The sequence below is a fragment of the Nelumbo nucifera genome, chromosome 1 (genome assembly GCF_055504915.1).
Source record: "Nelumbo nucifera cultivar China Antique chromosome 1, China Antique-T2T, whole genome shotgun sequence".
Classification (NCBI taxonomy): Eukaryota; Viridiplantae; Streptophyta; class Magnoliopsida; order Proteales; family Nelumbonaceae; genus Nelumbo; species Nelumbo nucifera.
This window is the reverse complement of record NC_142649.1, coordinates 182,003,897-182,029,220: the sequence shown is the minus strand read 5'-3', so window position 1 is coordinate 182,029,220 and position 25,324 is coordinate 182,003,897. Positions and strand designations below refer to the sequence as shown.

The 25,324-nt window shown below is 40.0% G+C and overlaps 1 protein-coding gene across 2 annotated transcripts; it reads left to right on the top strand.

The window, feature by feature from the left end:
- The first annotated feature begins 270 nt into the window (after positions 1-270).
- On the top strand, positions 271-25,286 carry LOC104600228 (uncharacterized). 2 transcript variants are annotated; one of them, XM_010263080.3, is made up of 9 exons: positions 271-1,097; positions 3,287-3,381; positions 9,441-9,520; positions 12,042-12,083; positions 12,150-12,277; positions 22,197-22,374; positions 22,554-22,732; positions 24,061-24,306; positions 24,395-25,286. In XM_010263080.3, exons 1-9 carry the CDS (start codon positions 559-561, stop codon positions 24,699-24,701), a joined length of 1,794 nt encoding a protein of 597 aa, XP_010261382.1. In that variant the 5' UTR covers positions 271-558; the 3' UTR covers positions 24,702-25,286. The 2 variants fall into 2 exon arrangements, with proteins under 2 accessions (XP_010261382.1, XP_010261383.1); XM_010263081.3 differs by lacking the exons at positions 22,197-22,374; positions 22,554-22,732.
- Positions 25,287-25,324: the final 38 nt, after the last annotated feature.

The window sequence follows — 25,324 nt, the reverse complement described above, 5'->3', positions numbered from 1 at the left end:
AATCGGATCACTTGGGAATTTGGGATTATACTCCCATTTCAGGCTTAGGCTGATGATCTCAGCCCAAAACTTAGAGCCCAGAAAAAGGTCAGATTAGGTAGGAAGCAGGCCCGTCCAAGTTGTAGCTCAGTCCCTATTTATACGCATCGCATGATTCCTGATTAACGGTCACAACTCACTAGTTGATTACTAATCAGTACCCCAAAAATAATAAAATATAAATAATCACCGATTAATGCTTATATTGTCTGCCGTTGGCTAACAGACTTTGAAAAGGAAAAGGATAAAATCATAAAACATATTATTCGCTCTCTCTCTCTCTTTCTCTGGTGTCTGGTGAGTGGTGACTGGTTCGAGGAAACGGAAGATTCTAGTCTTCTACCCTCCTCAATTCTCAGGCGAAGATTAGTTTGGGAGGTCGTATAACTCCATTCCAAATGTGAATCCCTTTGTGCTCGAGGAGACGATTGGAGAGAATTTACACATATATCGCACAGGTCCACCTGTGATATATCCCTATTTTGGTCAGTGGTACGTGAAGCAAATCAGTCAAGCTCCATGGCCTCAATTCACCATAAAAGCAGCAGCAGGAACAAGCTTCTACAGAACGATAACAACAACTTTGCTAGTTTTGTAAAATCTGCCTCCTCCAATTTATTTGCTCTCTTCCCCTTCAATAACAACAACAGTAGAACCTATAATGCCAAGACGATGACCTCAAAAGCGTCCAGTCCCCTTTGTACCTCATCATGTCCGTCCTCGTTTTCGTCTTCGACTTCACCATTCGTATGTCTGCCATTCCTGTTCGCTGAGGCGCTACCGTCGCCAATACTTTCTCTATCTACAACGACCTTTTCCTCCTCCTCCTCCCCGTCGCATCCGAACGAGAGCAATTCCTTATCTTCTGCTTCGGCAATCAAGGGCATGACTTCCGGGGGATCGAGTTTCCCTTCCACTGTCAGAATTGCCGGTCTCAACTCAAGTGCCAAGGGCGGTGGCCCTGCCTTTGTAGGCCAGGTTTTCAGTATGTGCGATCTCTCCGGCACTGGCCTCATGGCTGTCTCTACTCATATCGAGATTCCTTTCCTTTCTAAAAGGTCTGCTTCCTTAAGCTCTTTCCTCCTCTGTAATTTGCTTTTGTATCTATCTCTTCTCTCATTACCCTGCATCCCATTTTTCCTAATTGATGATACTTAGAACTTCTCTTTTGCTCAAGTACCTCGTTCATAAGTTATAGATTGTAGTTCCTTTATGTAAGTAATATTTTCAGAGTGGAATAAGTGGAAGAATACGAGAGAAATTCCCATAAGGGGAAGAAATAATTGCATTTACCGCCTTATTTCTGAAAATGCAAATATTCAACCTTCCCAAGGACAGCCTCTAGGGAAGATTCTTTCTTTTCGAAAATCCTGCCATTTCTCTCCTTTCAATCAACCCAACAGACCAAAAAGGAAGTAGGTTCCATAAGATTTTATCCCAATTGCTATAGCCCTCTGGCAAAGATGAAATCAGCATAGGCAAATCCTGAGGTGTGACTCATTGTCTCCTGGACAACTGGATGAAATGGGATCATACTATTGTATAGAAAGAGCAGTAGATCAAAAGATGGACTGATTCTGCCTCTAGCACACATAAACAACATAAATCATAAATGACCATTCCTTTGGAAATGAGATGGTTGATGGTATCATGTCCATGGTGGTAGTCCACATGAAGGAGATTTTAGAAGCCACACTTGTTTTCAAATCTTTATCCAAGGAAACTACACTTAGACAGGCACCCCCAAGACCTCATAAAGGATTCAACAGAGAAAACATCCAATCTACTAGCCTTCCATAATCTCACATATTGGGCTTCTGCTTGTGTTTGCAACCTACTGAGGATATCTAACAAGTTTTCCAGGGTTTCAGCCTCCCAGTTGTTAATGTTCTGACATAACCTAGGCACCACATAATCTTTCTGTCAATTATTTTGTAATACTCCTCGACTGTGGCATCCTTTTGGCACACCATACTGAATGGGGAAGGAAACTCCAACTAAGTGGTCTCTCACTAAACCATGTATCATTCCAGAAATGTATATGGTCACCCATTCCCAGAGCAATTCTGATTTGCTAAGAAAACAAATCTCCATGTTTCATGATGCCTTTGTAGATGCTTTTTCTATATACCATCAGCCATCTGAACTTTGTAGTTTCCCAATTAAATTTTGAATTGCCATACTTGTGCCTGATCATGTGTCTCTATTGATTCTCTCTTTCCACCCATACCTCCACAACCACTTACATAAGAGTGTTGTGCTTAGTCTTAAGAACAAATACCAGCCCCTCCTTTATGCTTAGATGAGCACACCTAAGTCTATGCTAAAAGGTAGAATTTCTTCTCCTTGTTTGCACTGTTACAATCCACCCAGAGAAGATCATGTTTCAGCTCTCCATGGAACCTCAAGTGAAATTATTCCTCGACTGTCATTCACAGTTGGAGGATATTAGACTCAAAAGTCTGATGTTGCATTTTGGGATTCTTGTTCAGTAACAGCCATCCAGAAACATATAGACTAGCCAATATTTGAACCTTGCCTGAATGCTGGAGCATTCCATTTTAAAAGGTGCATGCCCAATCATATGCCTATTTTAGGTCCGGCCATCTGGGCCAAAAATTTAGGTCAAGGAAACTCAAGGGGCTTTTAGGAAGGCTAAGGGTCGAATCTCCTAGGGTTAGGAACTCAACATGCTTAACATCACACTAGCCACTTGAAGTAATGCAACTAGGAGATAAAAATAAATAAATTGAAAGTTTCACATGCTTGAATTGTTGAGGGCTTGAAGAACTTTCGTACAGTCCACATATGTTTGTTTTTTTTTTGTATTTATAATTTAAACCAATATACTTTTTAAAAGTTGTTTTTCTTCTGTTTTTTCAATTCATTGTGCTACAGAACCGGGTGGGGGTAGCCCTTCTCATACCCCTCCTCCCCCCACCATAGTGAAGTTGGATTTGATTCCAAGTCTCCACTACAACCAGCCAGAGACCTAACCAACTGAGCTACCATCAGTTGGTAATTTCTTTTAAAAATCATGTTTGCATTTTTTATGTTCTATTGTTCATTTTTTATTTTTTAAAAATTTGCACTTTGCTTCAAAAAGGTGCACACCTTACCTTGTGCCTTTGGTGCTTAAAGGCCCTTGTGCTTTTGTTGCACCTTGCTAGTGGTTGGATAAGTTCGTAATCCACTTGCAATATTTTTAAAATTGTGTTTCATTGACTTCCCTGTCTTCTGTCTGCAGAACACCACAGTGGATGAAGAAAATTTTTTCCATGGTTACCAAAAGTGGGAAGAATGGCCCTGTATTCCGCTTTTTCATGGATTTAGGTGATGCAGGTATTTCTCTCTATTTTTTATTTTCTTTTTTTTTTAATTTTATACCATAATCTTCATGGCATTTTCCATGTAATTGAATATGATAGACCTTTATATACCGATAAGATACAACTTCCTTAGGTGCTGTTTGATAATGGCTGAAGTGGGTGAGCTTAAAGACTTTTACTGAACATCATGTTGGGTTGATTTTTTTGGTATTAGAATGTATTTATTCAAGTAAAAGGGGAGTACAAACTAATAAAAAAAGTATAAAGGGAGCACACAGTATCTAGGGAGGAAAACATTGCCTCATAGAAGGAACCAAAGAAAGCTTGCACCCAAGGATAAGACTCATTGCTCATACAAAAGTTCATTGAACTTGTAATGACGTTCTTGGCAATTGCATGAGCCACTATATTGAAATCCCTGTGTATATGGTGGAATTAGATCTGCTGGAAATACATTGCAATAAGTCTTTCATTTCAGACACTTAAGCTGTTATTCCTCAAGTCTCATGACTTTCAATGTCAGTTATAGTATCATTTTGATCCTGGTTGTAATTTGGTTCTTGTTTTCTGGGTTGAACATATCAGAGAAACAGAAAAGAAAGGGAGAAGAAAGGAAGAGAGAAAGGAGAAGAGAGACAAAGAGAATTCTGGGATCAAAAAGTTGTGACTGGCAGCGCCAGTCATTAGTATTTATATTAGGGCGTCCCAACTAATAATAAAAGAAAGTAAGATTACAAGAATGCCCCTGCAGCACTAAAGAACAGAAAAATAACAAAGAATTAATTAATTAAATAAGGAAACTAACTAACTAACTAACAAATTTCAACACTCCCTCTCAAGTTGGGACATAGATGTCAATCATGCCCAACTTGTCACATAAATCATTGGGTTGCAGATGATATAATCCCTTGGTAAAGATGTCTGCAAATTGATTTGTGGAACTGACATATGGAGTGCACACTTCCCTATTTACAATTTTTTCCCGGATAGAATGCTTGTTGACCTCATTATGTTTAGTTTTATCATGAAGAACTAGGTTGGTTGCAATGTTAATAGCAGCCTTGTTATCACAATACAAGGACATGGGGTCGTCAACAGGAAATCCCAGTTCACCCATAAAGTTTTTTTTCCACATTACTTCAGCCACTCCGTGAAACATTGCTCTATACTCAACTTCAGCACTGGACCTCACCACAACATTCTGTTTCTTGCTTCCCCATGTGACTAGGTTCCCTCCCACAAAGGTACAATACCCACTAGTGGACTTTCTATCATCAATTGATCCGGCCCAGTCAGTATCTGTATATACCTCAACCTTCAAGTGTCCATTTCTTTGGAATAGTAAACCAGCCCCCGAAAACTTCTTTAGATACCTGAGGATTCTATCGGCCGCCTCTAAGTGTATGGTCTTGGGGGCATGCATGAATTGACTAAGAACCCCCAAAACATAAGCAATGTCTGGCCGGGTCATGGACAATTATAATAGCTTACCCACAAGTCTCTAGAATTGCTTTACATCATTGATAATCTCACCTTGGCAATCACCTAGTCTGTGGTTTGGATCAATGTGAGAGTCAATGGGCTTAACTCCAAGTTTTCCTATATTCTGTAACAAGTCTAGGATGTATTTTCTTTGAGAAATGAAGATTCTCTTTTGTGAACGGGCCACTTCAATTCCAAGAAAATACGTTAAGGGACCTAGATCCTTCACCTCAAATTGAGTGGTTAGGAATTCCTTTAGTCTCTAAATTTCCACCTTTCAGTCACCTATGATCACTAATGTCATCAACATACACTATCAAGGTTACAATTTTCCCTTTTCCTTTTTTCACAAACAATGTATGATCAACCTAACACTATTTGTAGCCAATCTGTTGCACCACTAGATGAAACTTGCTAAACCAAGCTCTTGGTGATTGCTTTAGTCCATACAAGGGCTTCTTTAACATGCACACTTTCTACTCTTGGTCTTGGGCATAGAAACCAGGAGTTGCACCATGTACACCTCTTCTTCAAGATCACCATTCAGGAAGACATTTTTAATATTTAACTGGTGGAGATCCCAATCAAGGTTAGCAGCAAGAGAGAAAAGAACCCTGATAGAATTCATCTTAGCTACTAGAGCAAATGTCTCTGCATAGTCTACTTCATACCCCTAAGTAAACTCTTTTGCCACCAATCGGGCTTTATACCTTTCTACTGTGCCATCCTGTCGATTCCTTATCCACAAGAAGATCCACTAACTCCCATGTATTGTTTTTATGTAAGGCATTTATCTCTTCTTTCATTGCATCTGTCCACTCAGGTACTAAAAGAGCCTTTGCCACATTTTAGGTATAGGGACGCTATCAGTGGAAGAGAGGAAAGCATGAAAGGAGGGTGAGATGTTCTCATATGAGACAAAATGGGAGATAGAATGTTTGGTGGTACAAGACCTAACTCCCTTCCTTTGTGCAATAGGGATGTCAAGGTCATTGGCAGATGAAGAATCAATAGTAGTAGGGTCAGGAATATCAACAGGAACTTGTCCCTAGTGGATCTGATGATATTGGTAGTATAGCTTGAAGTTGCTCCATAGCTTTTGAACTTGGCTAGCCCTTGCGACGATGAAGGGAGACACGAAATGGAGGAGGGTTAGGTAGATGAGGTAGTACTTGGACATGTCTCTCCTCCACCCTATTCTCTCCTTGATGAGAAACAGGAAAGAAAGGATCACTCTCAAAGAAAGACACATCCATAGAAACATAGTATTTCTTGGAAACAGGGTCAAAACAACGGTAACCCTTTTGTGAAGAAGGGTAGCCCAAAAATACACATGAAATAGCATGAGAATCAAGTTTACCACGGGTAGGAGACAAGTTTTGAACAAAACAACGATAACCAAACACACGAAGAGGGATATAAAAAAGAGGAGTGTTAGGGAAGAGGAGATGATGAGGGGCCTTGTACCCTAACAAGCAAGATGGCATGCGGTTGATGAGATAGGCAGCACATAACACAACATCTAACCAAAAACGTTTTGGAACATTCGTGCGGATAAGTAACCCACGAGCCACTTCAAGGAGATGGCGGTTTTTCCTTTCTGCAACACCATTTTGTTGAGGAGTTTTGGCACAAGAGCTACGGTGGATAGACCCACACGAAGCAAAGAACTCAATGAGGTCACTGTGGAAGTACTCTTTCGCATTGTCAAATTGGAAAATTCGAATCTCTGTCTGAAACTGAGTGAATATCATTCGTTGGAAATCTTTTACATTTTTTGGCACTTCATCTCTGGACCGCATGGGATACACCCATGCATATTTGGAGTAGTCATCAATGTGTAATGAAGTATTTATAGCCAAGCTCAGATGGTAAGGTAACATGGCCCCAAACATTAGAGTAAACAATATGGAAAGGGAAATCAGATTTATTATTTCTTGAAGAAATATGATTTCTACAGTGTTTGCTCAATTGACAAGTTTTGACATTTAAATTCAGACACTGACACTGCTTTAAACAAATTTGGAAGCAAGACCTTTAGTGACTCAAAAGATAAATGACCCAAACGACTATGCCATAAATAGACTTGACTCTTACTAGAATGACTCGTAGACTCAATAATCACAAGACTAGCTTTATTCTCTAGTATGTAAAGACCATCCACCATACGACCTCTACCAATCATCTTCCCCGAGTCCAAATCTTGTAGTACACAAGAAGGGAAAAAGGTCACTGAATAGTTTAATGAGTTTGTTATGCTATTGACAAAAAAAATTTATAGGCAATTGTGGAACATGTAACACATTAGAAAGGGTAAGTCCAAATGGAAAGGATACATTGGCTTGACCAGCAATGGTGGAAAAAGAGCCATCAGCTAATCTCACTTTGTCCCTACCAGATAAAAGGTGATAGGATTGAAAACAATTTAACTTACCCGTCATATGATTTGAGGCTCTAGAGTCAATTATCCAAGGGAAATCTGATGAATGAGAGGACAAATGGAAGGATGTGGTAGAGTTATCATTACCTGAAGTAGATGCAAAGGAAGTTGAGGCAAGAGGAGTAGAACCCATCTGGCAAGTTGCCCTCCCATATAGCTCCAAATGGTCATAGAAAGTGTTAATGATATCTTCCTGGGGATTGGTTCCAGGAAGGCTGGTAGTGGTAGATTGCTGAGACTCCTGAGAGGCTAAGTTTGCTGTATTGAACCTTTTTTGACCTTGCTGTACCGGTTTCTTATTCTGATTCGATTTCTTATTTGACTTCTGAGCCCACTTTGGCTTCCCATGGAGGTCCCAACATGTATTCCTGGTATGTCTAGCCTTTTAACAATGAGTACACCATAACTTATCCTTATCATCCACTTTCTTCTGGAAGTCGCTCTTCTTAAAAGAATTGCTGCCTCCTACATCCACACTCCCTTTTGCCACTACGGCAATTTGCTCCCCCTTTGAGTTATTCATCACATTCCATCTGCTCTCTTCGAATTGTACTAGGGCATACACTTCTTGTATTGGAGGAAGATCTTTACTTCCTAATATCTGCACTCTAAGAGACTCATATACTGGGTTCAGCCCCAGTATATGAACTCTAAGGCAAAGACTTGTTGCTGGGAAACTAGAGACTTGTAGGCCTTAGCATCAGCATCACACTTCCTGTCTATGTTCTGATAGTGGTCTAGCTGTTCCCATAACAAGGTCAAATCTGAGTAATATGATGAGAGACTCCTTTCCCCCTGCTTACAAGTAGAGGAGGCAGCTTGCAACTGGTATATTTTGGCATAGTGCCGTTGCTCTGAATAAGTAGATTTTGCCTGCTCCTAAATCTCAACAGTTGTTTCAGCCCACATGAATGTCTTCCTGACCGGAGGCAGCATGGAAAGTAGCAGCCATGACATCACCATGCTGTTTTCCTGATCCCACCTATCATGCTCTGCACCCTGAGACTTCAGTTCTTTGGTTTTACCATTAATATAGCTCACCTTCCCCCTGACAGTTATGTACAATTTAATTCCCCTTGACCATTCTAGGTAATTGAGATCATCAAACGGTATTACAGCCATGGGGAAGCTCATATCAAATCCTCCACTCACTCCACCTTGATTGGAAGGCCCACTAGACACACTAGAATCCTCAGATGACATGATATAAGGTCTGATTTGACAGTTCAGTTCAGCCACAATTCAGCCACAGTTCAGCCGAGTTCAGTTCACAGTTTCACGGGAAGCCCAGTTTAGTTCAGTCAAAAAACAGATCTTAGGAACACCACACACATATAAGGAGGCAATTCAGGAACTAAGCAGCCCTTATATATAATCCTTCATCAACTACTTGAGCACGCAGCCACTATAATTCCCCAAGAGACATTAGCAAACCACTGTCACACAATCACAGGTCATTCAGATCTACACCACCCAGTTGTCTGGGTACAAGAAATAGGATCACCCGATCCACAGTTCCAGAAAAAAAAACAGTGGTTGCAGGTCATCCAGACCTCTAAAACCCACTTACCTGGGCACAAGAAAGGATCACACGATCCACAGGGTTAAGAAGACTTGCCTTCACAGCATCAGAATTCCCTTCTTTTAGGGTTTTCTTGGCACACAACCAAGAAAGAAAGGAAGAGAACCTAAAAGAAAGCCCTTCAGATCAATTCGATCCACTCCCTAATCAGATTCGATCCACAGTAGAGGTGGAACTGAGAGATTGAGGAAGAAGAAACTAAGAAGACTTTGTCACACTGCTTCTAACCCCAGAAAACCTGCTCTGATACCATGTTTTCTGGGCTGAACATATCAGAGAAACAGAAAAGAAATGGAGAAGAAAGGAAGAGAGACGAAGAGAATTCTGGGATCAAAAAGTTGTGACTGGCGGTGCCAGTCATTAGTATTTATATTTGGGCGTCCCAACTAATAATAAAAGAAAGTAAGATTACAAGAATGCCCCTGCAGCATTAAAGAACAGAAAAATAACAAAGAATTAATTAATTAAATAAGGAAACTAACAGATTTCAACAGTGCTTTTGTTTTATGATATTATTTTTAATTGCAGCAAGACATTTTCTATATTATAACCTTTTGTTTTATTTTAGTTTCATATGTTAAACGGCTGAACATTCCAACTGGCGTTGTGGGTGCTTGTCGTCTTGATTTAGCATATGAACATTTTAAGGTATGGATCTGTCAGGCTTATTATTACTTTTCTGTTGAAAATTGTCTATTAATCCTGTTTGATTCATCAAGTGCTTTTTCCAAAATAAGATTTGTCCATTCCCCCTATATTGGGCATGAATATGCATATGTTTTATTCACAGATCCTAGGTCCAAATAGGTCTGCTTAGGCAGAACATACAATCTCTGCATGTTGTATTGATCAACCTTGGCTTATTTGTAGTAGTAGAATTTCAGACATCCTTACCTACATACTTTTCTATAGATTGCATGAGTCAATTCCTACTAAAACTTGACCGTAGTGCAAATTAGTTTCCTACTATAAGTCAACTTAATCAAGAAGCTTCCTAATATCTCTAAGCTAGTTTTCCTTTAGCCTAAATTGGCTGAGCTTACTAAAAATCTTTTATCATGATTTCCAGAAATCACTACATGATTCCATGATTCTAAGGGCCTGTTCGTTTCCTCTAACGTTTGACATCTGAAACAGTAATGATTACTTTAAGAGGTGTGTTGGAGGACTTTTGATGTAGGAGCTGAAGAGTCAAAATTGGAAATTTGTGAAATTTTATCTATTTCCGTATTTTTGGATGCAGAGGATATTTTGCCACTTTACATTTTTTGTGTGGGGTCCAATGATAGGGCTAACTTGTCTATTTATGGTTTGTTTATGTGTTTTTTTTAACCCCAAACTTTATTCCAGGTGGAGGGGCGGCCACCTAAAAATTTTATTAAGAAAACTCATAATAAGATTGAAATACAGGGGAGGACGTAGCCTGCCTTGCCCCGAACCCAAAACAATGAAATCACAATTCTCACTCATTCCCAACCAAAAAAAGCAACAAAACATTATACAATCCTAATTTTAGGTACAAATAAAAGATCATCAAATAAACATAACCAAACAGAACGTGGAAGTAAGGCTGTAGTTTGTTTATATTTAAAATTTCAGAGTCATTGCATAAGTAGGACCAGAGTTGTTGAGTTTGTTTATGTTTAAAAAATTGATTATTTTATAAAATTGGTTTTTTAAACATAAACAAACTACCTACTTAATAAAATTAATTATTATTTAAAGTTAACTATTAAAATTTAATAATTTTTATTATAAATAATATATTATAATTAAATAATTATTCAATTATTTTGTTAATAATCAATAAATATTTATTATTTATTAACTATTAATTATTATTAATTATTTTCATTCATCAAAAAAATATTATTAATTATTTAATAATGAACAATTTTTACCTATTTATTTTTATTATTTGTTAATAACTTCTAGTTATATATATTTACTAAAAACATTATTTAATTATTTATAAATTTTAATCAAATATTTATTTTTAATGTTCACTAAAATTGATTATTTTATAAAATAATTATTAAAATTAAATAATCAATAATATAGTAATGATTGATAATCAATTAATAATTAAATATTTTAGTATTTAGTAAATAATTAAATAATTTTCTATTAGTTAATTAAATATTAATTAAAATCCGATCCAGAGGTTGAACCATTTTTGCCTCTGGGTTGCAGGTCAACGTTCAACTATTAAGGTTGAATGGGTTAGACCTTGATATATAAATGGGGGTATTTTTGGAAAGTAAAAATAGATTTTATGATATCATCCAGTACATAAGGCTGAATAAAAAGTGGATGCCAAACAATCTCTCTCTGCAAGTGGTACAATGCCACTTTAGAGTGAAGGGGAAACGAACAGGCCCTAAAAGTAATAAACCAATATTCTGTTAGAGGCTTAGAGCAAAGTGGGAACATGGAAATATAGATATGTTATGAAGGAAGTAGAGATGTTGGATGCTCAGCTGAGAACACAATTGAAATAATACCAAGATATGCTAATAGGATGGCAGATGGTCTAGCAAAACAGGGAGTGAACAGAAAAATCAGATATATTGGTGTTCAACCATGCAAGAAAATCCTGGTGTGTTGTAATGTAAGAGGGTGGCTAGTAGGGACTAGGTCTGTACTGGGGTGTTAGGTACTACCTTGTACATAATACATTCTTTACTCCTATTAATAAAAATCAAGTTGTTGCTGATAAAGAAAATCTAGCTTTTACTTTTGTCCTGCTTTTCTTGATAATCGACCACAAGTACAATGAATCATACATACAGTGACACCTAAGGTGGTGGTTGACATGCTTCCAGTGGTTTTAGTGATCCTATAGTCCTATGTATCACTGAGTGAAAATCACCAGAATTAATTTTCTTTTTTGGCTTAAAGCTTATCCCTTGAAGAAGCAAGCAAGCAAGAAAGAAATAAAGAAAGAGTACACTTTTCACTTTCAGCATAAAATTCATCCTTCAATTTCTAATTGTGGTTTTACAGAAATTAATTGTTGTCAATAGATGCCTTAGTTTTCACTTTTGCAATTCCTTGGTTATCACATTTACTCGCATTCTTTTCTTTCCCATGCTTTGTTTCATTTACGTCTATCTGTGATCCTTTTCTTAGCTATAGCATCAACATTCTTTTAATGTTGGATATGCAGGAAAAACCCCATATGTTCCAATTTGTTCCAAATGAAAAACAGGTATGTGTAGAAGTTACCTCTTGTTTTATGCTGTCATTTCTTTCTAACTGTCTGCTGCTCATGCAGGTAAAGGCAGCCAAAAAACTCCTTAAGAAAATCCCACAGAGAAATGGAAGGAGAAAAGTAGAAGGTGTTCCTGTTTTCACTGCACAAAACTTGGACATTGCAATAGCCACAAATGATGGAATTAAATGGTATGATGTTCTACAGTCTTAATGTTTTTTTTTCTCAATGTTATGTCTCCCTACCAGTTAGAACCTTCTTCCTTAATCTGCTCTTATTCATGTCTGTATATGCTTTATTTTATAGTACTTGAATGATAATGCTTGGTTCTGCTGCATTGACTAGAAGTCTAGAATAGTGAGCTCGTCCACTTTCAACCCAAATAAAACTCAAACTTTGACAATTGTAGCATGGGAATCCAGGTAGATCACGGAGTGGAGGAGTTTTCAGGAATTACCAAGGGCATACATTGGCTATATATTCTGGATCAGCAGGCCAAGGAGATTCAACCAGGGCAGAACTATTAGCTGTTTTGCAAGGACTGAGAATGGGAAATGGCTAAGGTTCAGAAATACTTAGTTGAAGGAGACTCAAAAGTGGTTATAAGTTGGCTTCATAATGTTAAAGTAGGAATGTTGCAGCATAGGAACTCAATGGAGGTAAAAGTCTAATTAGGGAGCTGGGAGCTTCACTTTCCTGGATTCACTGGTCAGCAAATAGTCTAGTGGTTTTTTACCTAGACAGGGTGCAAAGCAAATCAGTTGTATTGGGGAACCACAAACCAGGAGACATAATTAGAAATACGAAGGAAATAGATATAATGGAAGGGACAGGCAATTCTAAATATTTTGGGGTGTTCTGCACATTTATAATATATCATTCTTTTCTCATAATTAATAAAGTTGGTAACAATAAAAAGGAAATTCTTATCCAAATGAAAAAAACCTAAAATTATGTTGTCATGAAGCACTGTAGCCATAGTTTCATGGCTCTCATATTTTAACTGTTTTTTTAAAGGTAAGGTATTTTAGTAAAAGGAAATAGTATAGATCTCCTTCCACCAAGGTTTTTAAACCGACCCGGAGAACAAACCGGTCATGGGTCCAATTCCTAGTCAACGGTCCGACCTTTCGAACCGAACGGTCGGCCCATTCTGACAAAAAAATAAAAAATTTAAAAATAATAAAAAACGGTCAAAACCGTTTGAACGGTTAACTGCCTGGGTCAGCAGTTTGCTGACCAAAATCAACAGTTTTTGGGAAAAATCCGGTTTTGGGGAAAAACGGAACCGGTCAACTGACTGGTTCCCGGATTTTCTGGTCTGACCATCCGGTCCGGAGGTTTGGACCTTCTGGCTACGAAAACTGGATGAAACTCTCTAAACTCAGGCAGCTTGGCTTTGTGCGTGGCTATCAGCAAGAGTTCGAGTGCTTGGAAGCCAGAGTTTATGGATGACCTGAAAATGCTCTAGTCGAAAGTTTTGTAGGGGGCCTCCATGAAGACATTAAGATAGAGGTGAAGGCCCTTCACCCTGCTACTGTTGATGCCGTCATAAGGCTGGCTAGACTTCATGAAGAATGCCAGAATCGGTTTAAGAAGATAAACAAATATCCTGGCCCACTTTTAAAGACCTCACCCCATTGGTCGGATCCGGGGAACCCAAAACCTGTTGGTCCAATAGTTCCCCTATGAAAATTGACTTGATCGAAGATACAATCATGTAGGGAGCGTGGTCTATGTTATAATTGCGATGAAAAGTTCACTCCTGGCCACTGCTGCAAGAGCCAACAACTCTTCCTCCTCCGATCTGATGGAACTCTTGAGGAAGACGAGTCCCCTTAGGAGATAATCCCAAGAATGAAAGCTTTTGGAACCAGGTGGTGGAAAGATTTGAGAAAAGACTTGCTTCTTGGAGGAGAAATTATCTCTCATTAGGGGGGAGAATCACTTTGATTAGGTCTGCCCTAGCTAACCTACTGGTGTATTTCTTGTCAGTGTTTAAGATTCCCACAAAAGTCTCTAATAAATTGGAGAAGCTAATGAGAGATTTTTTGTGGGAACCAGGAGAGGATAAGAGGGACCATAGGGTGGGTGGGAGGTGGTAACTAGATTAAGAAGCTAGGTGGTCTTGGGATTGGGAATATCAGGAAAAGAAATATGGCTTTATTGGGAAAGTGGTTGTGGAGGTTTCCATTGGAAAGGGAAAAATTGTGGACAAAGATAGTGGCTAGCATTCATGGGCTAGAGGACAATGGTTGGGATCCTGGAATTCTAGTAAGGACTACAGGTGCTTCTCCTTGGAAAACCATCCGTGATCTTCTTCTAGTCTTCTCCCTATGATTAGGTATGATTTGAATTCTGGCAATCTTATAAAGTTTTGGTAGATAACTTGGGTTGGGGATTCCCATTTGATGGACCGGTTTCTCTTCTTTCTTGTGCCTTCAGACTCCTCTTCTGGGTTTGGGTGGAACCTGGGCCTGAGAAGGGCCGTTAGGGACACAGACCTTGGGAGTACTTCGAACTTGTTAACCATTCTTGAGAATGTTTTCTTGGATCCCTCTAAGGAAGATACCAGAATTTGGACCCCATCCTCCTTTGGTACTTTCTCTTGTGCTTCCTTCTTTGAAACCTTATCTCAGCCTTCTGCCTCTAGTGGTCTGCCTTTCCCTGTTAAAGAGGTTTGGAGCAAGCCTATTCCTCCTTGGGTTGGTAGTTTTTGTTGGGAAGCATTACTGGAAAGAATTAACACAAGTGACCTACTTCAAAGAAAGAGACCCAATTCTTATCTATCCCCACATAGGTGTATTCTTTGCAAAGTTGAAGAGGAAACTGGTTACCACCTATTGATTTCTTGCCTATTTGCTAGAACTATTTGGGAATGGGTTTTCTTCCTTTTTGGGTGCAGCTGGACCCCCTCCCTTGGATGTGCAAAGCCTCTTCTCTCCTCCTTACTTTAGTTGGCCTTTAAAAGGAGGGAGAATTATGTGGAGATGTATTAGGGCTGCAGTCTGCTGGTCTATCTAGGAAGAAAGAAACTCATGCACTTTCTCAGAAAAGGAAAGAACCACTGAGAATGTAATGGAGTTGATACATTTAAGGGTAGCTCACTGTCTGAAATCTCTGAACCTATTCACAGTTTTTTCCTTGGATGACTTGATGAGGAATTGGTTAGAGATAGCTAATTCTGCCTAGGTTAATACAGTTTCTTCTCCCTCTTGTACCTCTTCCCCACCTGGATTCATGAAGCTGAATTTTGATGGAAGTAGTTTAAGGAACCCAGGGCTCTCTGGTATAGGGGGAGTGTTCAGGAACGAAGAGGGGCTTATTATAGCCACGTTCTCAGGCCCTATTGGAGGAGACTCTCTTAGGGATGAGATCCTTGTGGCTCTGGAAAGTGCCCAAAGAGCAAGGGAGCTGAACCTAAGAAAAGTGGTTTTTGAAGGTGACTCAGAGGTGGTGGTGAGATGGCTAAAGGAAGATAACTCTGATATCTGGAACTACAGCAATGAAAAGAAAAAAATTTAAGTGGCTGACTAGGAACATTGAGGTGAAATACAGTTGGGTAAAGAGAACTGCTAACTCACTTGCTGATGGGTTAGCCAAGCAAGGGGTGAATAGGGGATCTTCTTTTGGGCTCATTTCTAATCTTGTATATTTTGTTTTGCTAAAGTGGGGGAGTTAAGAAAGTTTACCTCCCACTCTCTTGTAATTAAAGTTTCTTATTCTTAATAAATTCTGTCGTTACTGATAACAAAAAGTTGAGGCTGATACAGACGAACTGGAATTTCCTTAGAGGCCCTGATTGGCCTGGATTCTCCCAGAACTATGAGAGTTAAGGGGACAGTCAAGGGGCGTCAAGTTTCTATCCTAATCGATAGCGGCAACACCCTTAACTTCATTACAGGGTTGCTGGCTCGCCAGTTGGGCTTACCGGTTGAACTGGTCGAATTCTTCTCAGTCCATGTAGTTGATGGAAACTAGCTCAAATGTGACAAGGTATGTCGAGCCATAGATCTCTTGGTTCAGGGGCACCGGTTCAGAATTGATTTGCATCCGTTAAACTTTAGAGGGGCCGATGTGGTCCTTGGTGTCCAATAGTTACGCCAATTGGGACGGGTGGTATGTGACTGGGAAAACCTTACTATGGAGTTTACTGTTGATGGAAAACCGTGTACTCTTAAGGGTTTGGAGCCTAAACAACCCAGGTCGGCTGATTATAACTCCGTAGCCAAATAGTGCCAGCTCATGGAACCCCCCTTGTAATGATGTTGGGTCCTAACCTCAGTGGGCTGGTGCTAACAACTAAGGAGGCCTTACAGCCCTCACCAGAACAGGAGCAGGCCCTGCAACAGCTTCTGAAGGCCTATGAAGATGTGTTTTCTAATCCTGTGGGTCTTCCAACCCCTAGGGTCCAAGATCACTGAATTCCCATACAACCTGGAGAGGGGCCCATGAATGTGCACCCCTACATATATCCACACTACTAGAAAATGGAGATAGAGAAAATAGTGAATGAACTTTTACAACAGGGGCTGATTCAACCTAGTTCGAGTCCCTACTCGTCCCCAGCTCTCCTTGTCAAGGACAGGACATGGAGGTTTTGTGTGGATTATCGTGCCCTTAACCAGATCACTGTCAAGGATCGGTTTCCGATTCCTACTATAGAAAAGTACTTGATGAGCTCAGGATGGCTATTATATTCTCAAAACTGGACCTAAGGTCGGGCTACCATCAGATTTGGGTCCACCCAGCTGACATTCATAAAACAGCCTTCTAGACCCACAACGGACATTATGAATTTTTGATCATGCCCTTCGGGCTGATCAATGCCCCTTCCACATTTAAGTCGGTTATGAATGACATCTTCCGTCCATTTTTGCGTTGGTTTGCATTGGTTTTCTTTGATGATATCTTGATATATAGCTCTGATTGGACCAGCCATCTTGAGCACTTAGACACCACTCTGGGACTTCTTAGGAAGCACTGATTATTTGCCAAATCCTCTAAATGCATATTTGGCCAGAATCAGGTGCAATACCTTGGCCATATAGTGTCTCAGGGCACGGTCACAACCGACCCAGATAAGGTGACTATCATGATAAATTGGCCTAGACCCTCATCAGTTTGCAGCCTTAGGGGATTCCTTGGACTGACAGGCTATTACCAGTGCTTCATCCGCAATTATGGGCTCCTAGCTGGCCCACTTACATGGCTGTTGAAAAAGAACGCATACACTTGGGATGTGATCAAAGCTGAATCTGCCTTCGAGGCACTTAAGAAGGCAGTCTTGTTGCCTCCCACTCTCACCCTCCCAGATTTTTCTCAGGAATTTATAATCAAATGCAATGCAAGTGGATCTGGAATTGGGGCTGTGCTGATGCAACAAGGTAAGCCCATAACCTTCTTTAGCAAGGCATTGTCAGGCCTAGCATTATCAAAGTCCACCTATGAAAAAGAGCTTATGGCTGTGGTTCTTTCTGTTCAAAAATAGAGAACCTATTTACTAGGGTGGCAGTTTGTGATAAGGACAGATCAATGCAGCTTAAAATACCTGTTGGAGCAGCAGATTCACACTCCTGAACAACAGAGGTTATATAAGTTGTTAGGCTTCCATTACAGGCTGGACTACAAACCTGGGCCATCTAATAAGGCCATTGATGCCCTGTCTAGGGCCCATGAATTGAGCTCCCTAGGCATTTCCAGGCTGGTTTACCCTCTCTTGGAACAATTGAAGGCTGCAGCCCAAATAGACCCTCACCTACAACAGATTCGGGCCCAGTGGGTTTCAGATCCCCTCAAGGTTCCAGGTTATACAGTCATCAATTCAAAGCTCTTCTATAAGAGCAAAATGGTGCTACCAGCCCAATCTCCCTTGTTACAGGACCTCGTACGAGTCTTCCATGAGTCAGCCACGGGTGGACATTCAGGTATCCTAAGATCTTATAGAAGAATTGGTTCACACTACATCTGGACCAGAATGAGGAAGATAGTTCAGGAGTTTGTAGCCAAATGCCCCATTTTCCAGCGTTACAAGTATGAAACCCAAGCTCCAGCCGTCTCCAACCCTTGCCTATACCAAATCAAGTGTGGGATGATATAAACTATGGACTTCATTACCGGCCTACCCCCATCATTTGGAAAGACAGTAATTTTAGTGGTGGTAGACCGGCTTTCCAAATACAGCTACTTTTCAGCATTGGCACATCCTTATACAGCAGCCCAGGTTGCCAAGGTGTTTGTCCAAGACGTAGCCAAGCTCCATGGCACGCCAAGGTCTATTACTACTGACAGGGGCCCTGCCTTTATGAGCAGATTCTGGTCTGAATATTTCTGGGTTCAGGGGTTTCTCCTACACCACAACATCAGCTACCATCCCCAAACCGATGGACAGTCAGAAGTGGTGAATTGGTGTTTGGAGACTTATTTGAGGTGTTTAACAGGAGAAAAGCCAAAGCAGTGGGTCAAGTGGCTGCCGTGGGCTGAGTACTGGTATAACACCACTTACCATATCTCCACAGGAATGACTCCCTTCAAGGCTCTCTATGAGAGGGAACCGCCAGCCTTACCCTATGAGAAGGGGTCTCAGGTAGCTGAGGTAGAGGACCAACTACTCGCTAGGGATGCTATCATTCAATCCCTCAAGCACCATTTGGAAAGAGCAATACAGGCTATGAAGACCCAGCATGACAAAAATCATCATGACATCTCTTATCAGGTGGGGGATCTAGTGTATATCAAACTACAGCCTTACAGACAGACATCAGTAGCCCAAATAGCATGGCAGAAGTCTTCACCTCGATTCTTTGAGCCCTTTTGCATCTTAGAAAGGATTGGAGAAGTCGCTTATCGACTTGACCTCCCAGCCACTGTGCGGCTTCATCCCATATTCCATGTCTCCTTGCTGAAAAAACATCTGGGGGAAGGAGCCATCACTCAGTCCTCGCTACCCGCCTTCACCGATGAAGGAGAACTGATAATTCATCCTTTCAAGATCTTGGATTTCTGCTGGTTTAAGAATGGCAAAAAGGTGGTCCAAGAAACTCTGGTAGTTTGGGATCAACTCCCAGCAGAAGATGCCACCTGGGAAATTTTTGACAGCCTCAAACAGCAGTTTCCTCACTCCAACCTTGAGGACAAGGTTGATCTCCAGGGGGGAGGAATTGTTTAGACCTGGGGAGAACGACATCAGCCCACCCAGACTCCAACAGCTAGAACCAGCCCAGCTCGAGCAGCAGCTGAGAGAGCTCCCTCTAACGGCAAGCCTGGATAACCTGTCAGATTGCTTATGTGAGAAAGCCACACCAGTAGTCTGTTATAGCAACCCAAGTGTGACGTGAGCTAATGATTGTAAATATTAGAATCATAGAAAGAAGTGGATTGTGCATCATTTTCTCAGAATTATCTCTCTTCTTCTCTTTATTTTATTTTTGATCAATAACAATTTATATTAATTAATTAGAGAAATAATTACAGCACTGTAGAGAGAGGTAAAAAGACAAACTCTCCCCCAGAGAACAGAATAAAAATTACAATACAGCCCAAAATATTTGATCCCTTCCCACCCCTTGCTTTGCCAAAGTGTCTGCAAATGCATTTGCTGTTCTCTTCACCCATTGAAACTGGATTTCCAGCCCCCTAGTTAGCCATTTAACTCCTCTCCTCTCATTACCAAATTTCCACAGTCCACTATCCTTCTATAAGCAGCTTAGAATCACCTTCAACAACAAGCTTTTGTATATTCAGATCCTTTACCCTCCTTATACCCTCCAGTACAGCATGAACCTCAACTCAAAGAGAGTCCCCCTTCCCAACAGGACCTGAATACATTGCAATCACCTTCCCATTCTCATCTCTGAAAACCCCCCCTACACCTGAAGGACCCGGATTGCTCTCGCTGCTCCCATCAAAATTTAACCTTACAAACCCAAGATCTGGTGGAGACCACACAGGACACACAACAGAATGAACAGGAGCAGAGTTTGCTACCTCCACCCAGCTATTCAGCAACATCCCCAAAGAGATCTCATCAAACATGTCCAAAGATTTTAACCATTGCACCACCCTAACCATTATTACTTCAATAAGACCTTTATTTCTTTCTTTTTCAGAGAACAAATGTTGTTAACAAGATTTGAACCCAAGACCTCTCTCTTCTCTTTCTTAGGAGGCAGAGCTGCCCTCGAAGCAGCTGCTGAGATGGGCAGTAACCCATCAGGCTCCCAAACAGATCTAGAGATGCACTTTTCCCCATGAGTAAGCCCAAGATACTTAATAGGGAGCTTCCTGAACTTACAACCAAGTATCTCCACCAGATGATTCATATTACACCCATCACCGAGAGCCATTAATTCACTCTTATGCATATTGATTCTCATTCCAGACATTACCCAATCCATTTCAAGATGAAGCCAAAGTATACATTTGATCTTGTGATGCCTTAAAAAGGTCATGTTTTGGCTTTCATTGGTGGTATTCAATAACAAGGGAGAGATTGAGGAGGATGTTGCTTATAGAATTAAAATATGATGGGCAAAATAGACAGGTGCATCTGGGGTTTTGTGTGATAGGTGAATACTACTTGGGTTAAAAGGAACATTCTAAAACAATTGTATGGAGCAAAGTGTTGCACAGTCAAGAAACAAATGAAATCATTTGGAGGAACCTATGAATAACTCCAATAGGTGATGAAATGAGAGAAAGTAGACTAAGATGGTTTTGTCACATGTATAGAAGACCATCTATGGCACCCATGAGGAGAAGCTGTCTGTTTCAAGCTGAAGGGGCTAGAAGGGCTAGGGCTAATGTGTGGGGAAACTACAGAAGATTCAGATCATTTGTAGAGTTGCAAGGAGCTTATGGTCAAAGTTTATGTGGCTGTTTATGTACAATTTTCTTTTTCAAATAATCCAGTTGCCTTATTATGATGTTGGCAGTTGAATGGTCTATCAAAAGAAGTAAGGGTTGTATGGGGAGCAGGACCTACAACAGTGGTTTGGATGATATGGTTGGAAAGAAACAAGTGACTATTTGAAAATAAATGTAAATTTTTTTTTGAACTTGGTTCTCTTTTTGTATCTATGCACACAGAATAGAAAATGTATAGAAATGACATAGGCATTGAATAGCCCCTTGTTGTGCAGATTTGGCTTTCTGTGGGTTTTTGAGTAATACAATGCTTTACATTTTCTCTCAAAAAAAGGGAGGGGGGACATGGATTGAATTAGTAAGAAATGATTGAAGTGCTCATAATTTAACAATGGATATGACATTGATTAGACAGAACAGACTGATGAAAATATGGCCAGCCCCATATAGTTGGGAAAGGCTTAGAGGATGAGTAGAGGTATTCAATAATTTTCAACTGTCTCTCATCCTCTTGTTGGAACTTTGATTTCTTTTAGCTCCTCGCTTGTATTGTGCAGTAACACTCAGAAGGATGCTTGCCTACAACCACATGCATTTTGATTTCTTTCCTAGTTTTCTCTCTTCAAATTATTGTCTCTTGTCTCTTTCATCCTTATGCTTCTATAAGGTGAGCACTTGGCCAAAAAGAGCCTACCTTGGACATGATGGGGGCTTAATGCTTCAAATTTGAGAATATTTCAGTCTTAGTGAATTTCCTGTTTCTTCTGATAGTAAGAAATCACTTAAATGCTCATAAATGAACAATGGATATGGCATTAAACAGAACAGGCTGGTGAATTAGTAAGAAATGATTTAAGTGCTTATAATTTAACAATGGATATGGCATTAAACATAACAGACTGGTGAAATAGGATTCATATGGCCAACCCCATATAGTAGGGAAAGGCTTAGAGGATGATCAGTGGTATTCAATAATTTTCAACTGTCACTCATTCTCTTGTTGGAATTTTGATTTTTTTAGCTCCTTGCTTGTATTGTGCACTAACACTCAGAAGGATGCTTGCCTACAACCACATGCATTTTGATTTCTTTCCTAGTTTTCTCTTCAAATTATTGTCTCTCATCCTTATGCTTCTATAAGGTGAGCACTTAGCCAAAAAGAGCCTACCTTGGACATGATGGGAGTTTAATGCTTCAAATTTGAGAACATTTGAGTCTTAGTGAATTTCCTGTTTCTTCTGATAGGTATACACCATATTTCTTTGATAAAAGCGTCCTAGATAACATTCTTGAAGAATCTGTTGACCAGCATTTCCACACGTTAATTCAGAACCGACACATGCAGCGGAGACGAGATGTTATTGATGACAATCTGGCAGAAGTGGTTGAAGAGAGTGGAGAGAGCCTATGGGAGCCTCCAGAGGTACAAATACACGTGTTTTCAGATTTTATTGGTTGGAAAAGATTGAACATGTTATTATTTGAAAAAGATTGAAGAGAATGAGAGAGCCTAGGGGAGCATGATATTGCTTCATTCAACCTCCATATCTTGGAAACCTAGGCTGCTGTGTTGCTAACTGGTATGTAATAATTTCCTAATAGGTTCAAGAAGTACTGGATGAGATGGGTCATCCTGGAATACCTTTGAGTGTTATTTCAAAGGCTGCTGAAATGCAGCTCCTTCACACTGTTGACAAAGTACTCTTGGGAAATAGGTGGTTAAGGAAAGCTACTGGGATTCAGCCAAAGTTTCCTTATATGGTCGATTCTTTTGAGGAAAGGTAAGCTTCTGCTTCTTTAACTGTGTGATTTGAGAGGGCAATTGACCATCTCGTGTGCTAACAGTCTACCATTTGGTCCCTGTCTCAGACATGTAAGGTTAAAATTTTGTTCTAAAGAATCACTATTTGAAGAATGAGTTTTGAGCCAAAAATGGTTCTCTTCTGAAGCTAATTAGCTCCAAAGAAAATTTCTTAGAATGAGTTTTTAGGCCCAAAAAAGGAATTAGGTCCAACAATTTTTCTCATCAAATTTCGAAACTCAAAATGACTTTTAGCATCACAAAGTTTATCAGAATTGATTCTTTGAAATCATGAGATTTGATCCCAGGTCTTGGCTACAACCTGCCAGAAACTTTACCTGCAAGCCACATTGCAAGTCAATTCAACTGTGACATGTTTTAATCACTAGCAAACCAACTCCAATTTGCCATTGTTCTTCATGTTCTTTTAGGACTTGGTCCTATAACAGTATCCCCATGTCCTTGGTTGTAATTTTCATATCAATTATTTGGCGTTTGAGAAGTTGAGAACAACCATTTAGATAGTTTAGTTGGCTTCTATTTTCTCCGTTATGGTGCCTCTTGGATCATTTATCAATGACACAATTTGTTATCATCTCTACTATTATAGCTTTCATTGTTAATTGATCAAAACTATAATTCGACATTGGACTTCTACTTCTCTCATTCGTGATATGTGACTAGTATTATGGTTCCATAATCTAGCAATTTTGTTGCCAGGAAATAATCGATTTGATATTTTATGTCGTAGTCTTCTGTCGTTTTGCAGAGACTATTCTGTGTCTTCACTGCAACTTATGTTCTATTGAACTGATATGCTCAGAAATACTGTAAAAATGAGCTGAATGCCATTAATGTAATAGTGGCCTAATTTCACTACAAAGGGAAAAAAAGGCTTACCCAATGTTGGTTGGTCCCAGCGATCTTGGGAGTAGACTGGATATGGTCCTAACCCTTAGCACTTTTTGCACAAAGTGGCCGTTTACAGACTCAAACACACGTTGTCATGCTTGCCAGCCCGAGGTTTTACCATTCACTATAAATAACCTCTAATTGTACAAAGCACTGAAAACAGTAAGATGTATATCTGGTGTGGTGGATGACTGTCAGAGTAGAGGAGTTATTTTCATTTCAACTAGGGGGAGGTGGTTCTAAATTCATGATACTTAAATGTTGAATTTGCATTGTGGCTTCATTGATAAACAAAATATAGGAAATTTTTGATGAAAAAAGAACTTGCAATGTGGCTTGTATATGTTTTGTGTCCATTTTGTTTATGATATTCATGAGGAAGAGGGATGACTGCAGGAGTGCAGCTTCTTTTCTGAAGGCCGCGGAGTCTGCTAATTCTGTTTCCGATGCAAAGGGAGGATGTGAGAACGATGGACTTGAATGGCAACCTGGGAGTTCCCTGAAATTAGAGAGAAACCAAGCGGTTCAAGGCCAGAGAACAACAGATCATACAGATTTTCGCTTTCCTTTTGCAGATTGGTTCCAAAACCCATGGTCGAGAAAACAGCAAAAACCAAAAAGCCAGAAGGAATCAGACACAAGGTACTACCACCCAATAAATGTCCTTTCTTGATTTTACGAGTAGATGATACTTGATTTTCAATCTAACCTTTTTGTTCTTTGTTCACAGAAGGGAGGGTTTGAGCCAAGAATGCATTAAGCAAGAACCACCGCCACTGAGTCCTCTTCTCCCGAAGATCACGATGGTTGGAATCTCAACAGGGGAGGGAGGGCAGATGAGCAGAGCCAGTTTAAAGAAGACAATGGAGGATCTGACAAGGGAATTGGAACAGACCAATCAGAGAAGCAATAGTACCAGTAGCACCGAGCACTGCAATGAAGATAGGGATCCCCTTTTTGTGGCAAATGTTGGTGATTACTACTCCAGCATGGCTAAAACAGGATCTGCCCGATGGGTACGTGCTGGGAACAGTTGATGTACTGCACAAAGTTTGAAAATCCGATTCTTCTGTAGGCGGGAGATAATTCGACTCGGTAAATTGCACCGTTTCAACGCGGCAAAGACGTGTCAGCATCCGAGATGTGCAGCGGAGGCATCTATTAATCTGTGTCCTGATCCGATCACTGTTCAGAAGAGGTAATATCTGATTACGAGACGGCGAAGGTCGTTTTCTTCGAGCTGATTTTCTTCATGGGGGCATGTAATTTATCTTACCAAAAAGATAAAAAAATTATTAATAACAAATTATGGAACTGTGCTGGGAATGATTGCAAATGGGTTATGGGCCCCGTGTATCAGGCCGATGTGGCGTACCGGTTGGGCTAGTCCGTCATTAGGTACATTGTTGATTCCCGATAAAGGCGCAAAGCAGAAAAAATATCTGGTAGTTCAGAGTTTCAGACTTCATACTTCAGAAGAGGAGTTTAATTAACTATCCCTTCTTTCTTTATTACTTTGACAGTTGACAGGCGATAAAAGGAGGTGATGATATTATGATAATGGTGCACGCAAGAATTTTGCCGTCTAATCAGGTTTACTTTTTGGCCTTTTTTACTTTTTAGATCTTTCTGTTGCTTCTTCCGTTTAATGTTTTTTTGC

Excerpts from the sequence above, each read along its gene's own strand:
- LOC104600228 (XM_010263080.3), top strand. The coding sequence starts at position 559 with ATGGCCTCAATTCACCATAAAAGCAGCAGCAGGAACAAGCTTCTACAG. Across the intron at positions 12,278-22,196 it reads ACAAATGATGGAATTAAATG|GTATACACCATATTTCTTTG; the intron begins GTATGATGTTCT and ends TTCTTCTGATAG. Across the intron at positions 24,307-24,394 it reads CAGAAGGAATCAGACACAAG|AAGGGAGGGTTTGAGCCAAG; the intron begins GTACTACCACCC and ends CTTTGTTCACAG.